The sequence below is a fragment of the Lissotriton helveticus genome, assembly GCF_964261635.1.
Source record: "Lissotriton helveticus chromosome 1_1 unlocalized genomic scaffold, aLisHel1.1 SUPER_1_unloc_57, whole genome shotgun sequence".
Classification (NCBI taxonomy): domain Eukaryota; kingdom Metazoa; phylum Chordata; class Amphibia; order Caudata; family Salamandridae; genus Lissotriton; species Lissotriton helveticus.
This window is the reverse complement of record NW_027611700.1, coordinates 665,135-673,083: the sequence shown is the minus strand read 5'-3', so window position 1 is coordinate 673,083 and position 7,949 is coordinate 665,135. Positions and strand designations below refer to the sequence as shown.

At 43.0% G+C, this 7,949-nt stretch overlaps 1 protein-coding gene across 2 annotated transcripts; it reads right to left on the bottom strand.

Moving 5' to 3' along the window:
- Positions 1 to 342: 342 nt before the first annotated feature.
- On the bottom strand, positions 343 to 5,657 carry LOC144806257 (uncharacterized). 2 transcript variants are annotated; one of them, XM_078672652.1, is made up of 2 exons: positions 5,495 to 5,657; positions 343 to 5,399 (listed from the first exon to the last, which is right to left on the bottom strand). In XM_078672652.1, exon 2 carries the CDS (start codon positions 4,408 to 4,410, stop codon positions 2,599 to 2,601), a length of 1,812 nt encoding a protein of 603 aa, XP_078528778.1. In that variant the 5' UTR covers positions 4,411 to 5,399; positions 5,495 to 5,657; the 3' UTR covers positions 343 to 2,598. The 2 variants fall into 2 exon arrangements, with proteins under 2 accessions (XP_078528778.1, XP_078528779.1); XM_078672653.1 differs by having other exon boundaries at positions 343 to 5,344.
- Between the last annotated feature and the right edge of the window lie 2,292 nt (positions 5,658 to 7,949).

Here is a 7,949-nt window from a genome sequence, read left to right as displayed (position 1 = left end):
TACATTGAGGGTCGAAATGTCGACAACTGTCCCGATATTTGTCAACTCCATACCTAATTTGACATTATTTGCACTTCTGGAGTATGACATGTATATACTGCTGCATTGAACCATTGGTCCTATTTTGGTATTTGAATTAACATACAAATGTAATATTGTTACTCAGGTTGATTTTACTGTCACAACTCCCGTACCACACCATCCTCACTCAATCACTTCCTCCTTCCCCCCTTGGGCACTGTACAACCTACGATACTTTGTATATTCGTTATACCCATCCTCATTGTGAATTAAAACAATGTGGATTCATTTGTTGTTTTTGAATTTTTTTTGTGTGAAATGGTTAAATCATTGTTGCTTCCACACTGGGACCCCTTTCTCTCAGTACTCATTCAACCCAGGTCCCAGTGACTATTTTTGGGTAAACCCCCCCCATATATATACGACTGGCGGTTGAAGCACCTCGGTGAGGAAGTTAGTCCTCACACTGCTGCAGGGAGCTCAAGGGCTAGGGCCTTGGCCGCCCTGCGCAACACCACAGCATAAGTAGCCCCCTCCTCCGTAGTCACGGAGGGAGGAGAGAGAAAACCAGTGTCAGGCGAAGTGTCTAGACCACTGGCATCCCCCAGCTCATCATCCCAGTCCTGACTTAACTGGCACTGCTGTGCCAGAGGGTCCTCAGACCCCTCCCAGTCCTCCCCTTGATCCGTGTCCTGATTAACAGGCATGTCAAATGTCAAAGGTTCTTATATAGCGCCTTATCACCGAAAGGTCTCAAGACGCTTGCTTTGGGAACCCGTCCTGGCTTTTCCCTGTGAGATAATCCCTACTGGGCATCCCCAAGGTGAAAGCCAGGCATCCCGCCGCTGGGAGGCCGTAGTGGAGATTAAGCAAGCTATTGCCCAGAGTTGCAGAGTGTGAACCTGTGATTCGAGTAGGCACCGAAGCGAGAATTGTCGAGTCCGTGGACATTTGGGCTCAAGACCCTGCCGCGTCGGGAATTGAACCCTGGTCCCGGGTCTGACCTCTGCTTCAGGGTCTGCCTCCTCTAACCAGTGAGCCACACTTGCATAAATGACAGAGCCGGGTCATAGGTGAAGGGCTCACCCATCGACATCGGGGACGGCGCTGCTCCGACGCCGAACCGGGACTGGGGCTAAAACCAGAGATGGTGTTGTCCGAGGATGGCGCCGGGGTCAGCACCAGCGGAGGAGTCATAAGGTCAACTGTCTTCGACCGGGATCCAGGCCTGGATCCCACGGGGTCCTGCACACCGAGACCGAAGTTGCTGACGGCACCGGGGCCGAAGCCGCCAGCAAGTTAGGACTCCCAGTCGGACCCGCAGGCCCGAAGCCGCGCCGGCAGGTGTCGACGGCGGGAAGAGAGTCCTCTTGGCCACGAGGAAGTCTCTAATATCGCCCGGAGTCGCATTCAGTCCAGGGACCAGAGGGTGTGGGACAGGATGCGACTCCTGAGCGCCGTGAGTGGCGAGGGGAGTCCTCACTGCTTCTTTTTGACATGCCTCGACTTACCCGAGTGCGAGGACTTGGATCCAGATGATTGGTGATGACTGCGGCTCCGCGATCAGTTCCTCGACTTCCTCCCCGACTGGGACCTCAAGCGGCACAGAGTCGACTGCCGGAGCTCGAGGAGCTTACGGGAACGCTCCCGCCTAGCCTTCGACGTCAAGGCCCGGCAGTCGGAGCACGACTTGTCATCGTGGTCGCCCCCAAACAGTAGGAACACCGGCGGAGGGGGTCGGTAACAGACATCAGTCGGTGATAGGCGTCACACAGCTTGAAACCGGGCATCCCTACTGGCACCAGGAGTCGAGTCGACTCGACAAAGATAGACAAAAATGTCCAAAAAGTTAGTAAAAAAATGACTAAAGGTACGTGCTCTTCCCGGATCTGCGCTAGCTGGCGCGGAAAAAAGAAGAACTGACGTCAGCGCGCGAGGGCGGCGTCTAAGTACTCCAGCGACATCATTCCGGCGATCACGACACCGACGACGGACACCGAGCCGCAGACGACGCCTACCGACGCGCAGGGGTACTGCTGACGAAAAACTTTCCGTATCCAGTCTGACGCCTGGGGGTAATTCTAAGGTAAGGAATCTAACACTAACGTGTTTCTTTCAGATTCTGTCTTTCAGATACTAGCTTTTTTGGCATAAGGATTTTCTCCAGTGTGGAGTTTCACATGGTGAGATAGCGTTTTTCTCTGCAGCTCTTCTGGCATTCAGAACACTCAAAGTTTTTCATCAGTATGGAGAATCGCTTATGATTGTGAGGCTGTGCCTATCAGATAGGAATTTCTGGCATTCACAGCATTGGTAATGTTTTTCCCCTGTGTGCGTCTGCTCATGTAGAGGGAGATTGTGTTTAAAACTGATGCTTTTCTGGCACTAAAATATTTTGATGGTGTGTTTTCTTATGGTGCTTGAAATTATCTCTACCTCTGAATCTTTTCTGACAATTAGAGCACTGATAATTTTCTTCTCCAGTATGGATTCTCATATGTTTAGTGAGATTACATTTAAGGCTGAAACATTTTTGGCATTTGGAGCACTGATAAGGTATTTCCCCAGTGTGGGTTCTTATATGCTGAGTGAGACTGCCTTTTTTACTGAAACATATTTGGCATTCGAGCACCTATATGGTTTTTCCCCAGTGTGGATTCTTATATGATTAATGAGACTGTTTTTTTGGCAGAAATATTTTTGGCATTCAGAGCACTGATATGGTTTTTCCCCAGTGTGGGTTCTTATATGCTGAGTGAGCCTGATTTTTTCACTGAAACATGTGTGGCATTCAGAGCACCGATAAGGTTTTTCCCCAGTGTGGGTTCTTATATGAATAATGAGACTGTTTTTTTGCCCGAAACATTTTTGGCATTCAGAGCACTGATAATGTTTTTCCCCAGTGTGGGTTCTTATATGCTGAGTGAGATTGCTTTTTACCCTGAAACATTTGTCACATTCAGTGCACTGATAAGGTTTTTCCCCAGTGTGGAATCTCACATGCCCAGTTAGAAGTGATTTAAGTGTGAAATCTTTTGGGCATTTAGAGCACTGATAAGGTTTTTCCCCAGTGTGGGTTCTTATATGCTGAGTGAGACTGGGTTTGTCTCTGAAACATTTCTGACATTCAGAGCATGGATAAGGTTTTTCCCCAGTGTGGGTCATTGTATGTTGAGAAAGAGCTCTTTTGTCAGTGAAACATTTCTGGCATTCAGAGCACTGATAAGGTTTTTCCCCAGTGTGGATCTTTTTATGCTGTGTGAGTCTACTTTTTAAACTGAAACATTTCTGGCATTCAGAGCACTGATAAGGTTTTTCCCCAGTGTGGATTCTTATGTGCCGTGTGAGTCTACTTTTTACACTGAAACATTTCTGGCATTCAGAGCACTGATAAGGTTTTTCCCCAGTGTGGATTCGTATGTGCCGTGTGAGTCTGCTTTTTACACTGAAACATTTCTGGCATTCAGAGCATTGATAAGGTTGTTCCACAGAATGGGTTATTGCATGTTGAGAAAGACGTCGTTTGTTACAAAACCTTTCCTGGCATTCAGAGCACTGATAAGGTTTTTCCCCAGTGTGGATTCTTGTATGTTCAATGAGTCTGCTTTTGTAACTGAAACATTTCTGGCATTCAGAGCACTGAAAAGGTTTCTCCCCAGTGTGGGTTCTTATATGCCGAGTGAGACTCTTTTTTTCACTGAAACATTTGTGGCATTCAGAGCACTGATAAGGTTGTTCCACAGAATGGGTTATTGCATGTTGAGAAAGACGTCGTTTGTTACAAAACCTTTCCTGGCATTCAGAGCACTGGTAAGGTTTTTCCCCAGTGTGGGTCCTTGTATGTTCAGTAAGTCTTCTTTTGTCACTGAAACATTTCTGGCATTCAGAGCACTGGTAAGGTTTTTCCCCAGTGTGGGTCCTTGTATGTATAGTAAGTCCTCTTCTGTCACTGAAACATTTCTGGCATTCAGCGCACTGATAAGGTTTTTCCCCAGAGTGGGTTAATGCATGTAGATATAGACTCGATTTGACACTAAACCTTTTCTGGCATTCAGAGCACTGATAAGGTTTTTCTCCAGAGTGGATTCTCATATGTTCAGTGAGTTTCGATTTATGGGCGAAACTTTTCGGGCATTCAGCGCACTGGTAAGGTTTTTCCCCAGAGTGGGTTAATGCATGTAGATATAGACTCGCTTTGACACTAAACCTTTTCTGGCATTCAGAGCACTGATAAGGTTTTTCTCCAGTGTGGATTCTCATATGCACAGTGAGATAAGATTTACGCCTGAAACTTTTTTGGCATACTTTGCACTGAGAGTGGTTTCCCCCAGTGTGCATTGTGTCAAATTCTGTGAGATAAGATTTATGGCTGTATCTTTTTTGGCACATGTAACTTTTTCCCCTAACTTAGGTTATTTTGCCTTGATTGAGGCGGTTTTGAACACTGAATTTGTTCTCACAGTCCGTGTTTTTATAAGGTGTATTCCTAGAGTTAATATCTCTACGTTTAGTTTTCTCTTGCTTATATGCCACAGTAAGAGTGAACCCGATTTTAGAGTTAGGCTTGTTTAGATAATGTTCAGCATTTATCTCTAAAAGAAATTGTGTGTAATCTTTTTAACACTTGAATTGAGCAAACTATGTCTGGAAGCAGTCCTGTAACACCTGTCGAAATATTTCTAGCAGATAATAGTCTTTAGGTTATAGCCTATCCGGCAGCAACTTATTTTGTGACTGAAGATTTTCTCAAATCTATTTGTATAGGTTCTTAGCAATGCAGTGATAAGGTGTTAGTCTGATATTTATTAATTAAACTGATAAGTACCTTTTTGCACTGACGTAATGGCAGTAACTGAGGGCGTTAGAACGTGCACAGTACTATTGTGGATCACGAGTCTCAGAACATCAGTTCCTTTTACCCTTTCTATGTTTGGTGTAAGGTTAAGTTTTGTAGTTCTGAAGACGAGGATTTATTTACATTACCTATAGCACAACTGTGCTCATTTAATCCATTTTTATATTGAACAGTTTTACATATCACTCATTCACAGCAGATACTGTTGAGGCGATTTACATAGAATTACAGAACAGTACACAATAAAAAATAAACAATCTGAGATGGTTATGAACACAATAAAGTGGTGAATTTTTAAGGTTTTCGCAAGAGTTAGCAGAGTGGGTCGTGGTTTTCTACCCAGAGTCAGATAGTCTCAAACTTGTGTAACTGGTTAAAAACAGTTGTTGAACAAAGGTGATTTTCCATTCTTTTGGTTGTTAACGTGTCAGCTTCAGAGTCTTCTCTCAGCGTCTTTTCTTTGATGGTCTGCAGAAGAAACCTTTTGTTATAACTTTCTTTTTATGCAGTGTGTGCTTCCTCTCTGGAATTACATGATGTTTTAGATGAAGGTTATTCTGTACACAGATATGGATTTGCTCTGGGTTAATGAAATGCTAAATTAGAGACTTCACTTACAGTATAGTACTTTCCTCAGCTCCCACTTCCTCGCCACACCTAGATTTTGGAAATTGTTTAAACATAGAATGCTGGATGTCCTTCAGTTTTTCAAAATAATCCTTCTTATGGCACAGACTTCAGTTGCCTGGTGCTAAATCTTGCTTTCTTCGTCAGTAATTTCAATCACCTATAGTATTAAAATTAAATAGTTAATACATGAAAATTTCCCAAAATATAATTTACAAGCCAAATCAATGCAGAGTTGCAGAATTTTGAAAATGTTGAGCTGGTTTTCATACAGAGCAGAGTGTAGAATTGTAGCCTGAGAGTACTTGGATGTAGGAGTGAGGATTTATAGAATTTTCAACATTTTATTAAGCTCACAAAGGATACATGCACCCTATGGACTTGTAACATTGAATCCCAAAGGCAGAAATTAAAGTCATATGCACTGGCACCAAACAGATATTTAAAAAAGGATACTATTAATTAATTTTTAATGTAGATTTCTGGGACGGGAATTTCCCCTCCATGGACAACAGGCGTTTCCCCTGCCCTGAGTTACCACCTACTTGTATCTGGTATCCTGACTTTTGAGCTCTGGCCTCTGCCACACACAAATCTATTGTGTGCTGCGAGGACTATGCCTAGACATATCCCTCAACTATGTCCAGAGTATGAATCAAGGGCAATGAAATTAAGGAGTACTTTCATGTGCTCATTTTATTCCACCTGATTATCAGTTGTTAGGTTTTTCTGCACCTGGATGTACCGGGTGCAGAAAAACAGGACACCATTTTTTTCCAGACAGGAAAATAAGACTGAAAAGACGCACAAGACTCTGGGTGCAGCAGAAGCAGCCAAGACTTATGCTGTTTTTATACAAACTGGGAGAAACACACAATTCTTCCCTTTGTTAGACATTTCTTTACCCTCCCCTCCCCTGATTCACCCATCGCCCAACCAACCACATGCATTTATCTACCACCTGCTTAAAACAAGTGGTAAATAAAAGCAGAAAAACACTATGAAATAGTGAATGGCATGTGATTTGACAGGCAGAAGAATCTGTTCCTTGTGGCAACTCCCCTGTCCATGGCGTCAAACTTGTGACTGCATGTTGCTGGGGTAAATATACCACAAAGTTTAAAAAAAAACAATTACATTAGATTTTTCAGCCACTCCAGCACTGTGCAACTTCTAACAAGGGACTATGAGAGGTCTTGGACCGGTCCTGTGACCTGGAGTGTCACACCAAGTGTTCCCTTATTTAAGCCAGAGGAATGTCATGGGTTTAACAGCTAGAGCGGTGGTGGCAATGCACCCTGTTGTAAGGATCAATAGCCTGATGAGATCTTTGCATCATGATCAGTGGAGTGGCGTCCTGCTGACACACCTATGTTTATTTTTTTTGTTTTTTGTTTTTTATTAGCAATACATGAGTATTCAACTCACAAGAGTACAAACAAATTAAAGTATAGTGAGTACATGCGTCTTAACCATCACACCACATTTAAGCATATACATTTAACTCGGACAGTTCCATATCAGACCGACTTCTTCTGGTATGCCCAACTTTAGTACATAGATTAAACACAACAAAAAAAAATTGCCATTCAAAAATCCAAATAAGATAAAACAGGACCCCAAATTTGTAAGCCTAGCTTTCGCTTATGCCTACCTTTTAATGCATACAAACTATACTCTAAATTAAATTTAGCCTAGAACCTAGCCCTCCAAGCCTCAAACTACGGGGGGTTCCCTTTGTTATCAGCTTGAAGCTATACATAGCCTTAATACTGCTGTTGCTAAAAAGTTCAAATATATAGCATTCCTTGGCACACTATCAGCATTTACCCCCATCTCTACACCCAACAAAAGCTGCGTAGGCGACAAATCAATAGGTGTTTCCAAAATAGCAGTTAGAAATGTATCAACATGCTCTAATAATTCTTTTAATAGTGGACACGTACAGAAGATATGCATCACATCTACATCAGGGTTATCACAGCGAAAGCATTTCCCCTCCTGTCCACCACCCCATTTGGCAATCTTATGAGGTATCATATATAAATAAAAAATTGTTTTATAATGTTGGGCAGACAGGTTAGCAGTCATAAATTATCGACTAGCTAATTCAATGGAGGTCTCCAAACTAATATCAGAACATCCTAACCTGCTTTCCCACTTACGATTATGTTCTTACAAATCATTGGATCTTGTTTCCAACATACAACTATATAACCCCCCTATTCTTACTGCTTTTCGGCTAGCTTCAATAAGAGAATTAGTCTGAATATTCCACCGGGCAGTGAGGAGATAGTTCCTAATTTGTAAATATTTTAAAAAATCTGCCCGGGTATATGGTATTGTTCCATGATCTGATTAAACAATTTCAGACCCCCTTCCGTATACAAATCCCCCACTATTTTTATACCCTTACTCTGCCAGTTCTGCACTGTCCTATCCCAAA

Excerpts from the sequence above, each read along its gene's own strand:
- LOC144806257 (XM_078672652.1), bottom strand. The coding sequence starts at position 4,410 with ATGTGCCAAAAAAGATACAGCCATAAATCTTATCTCACAGAATTTGAC.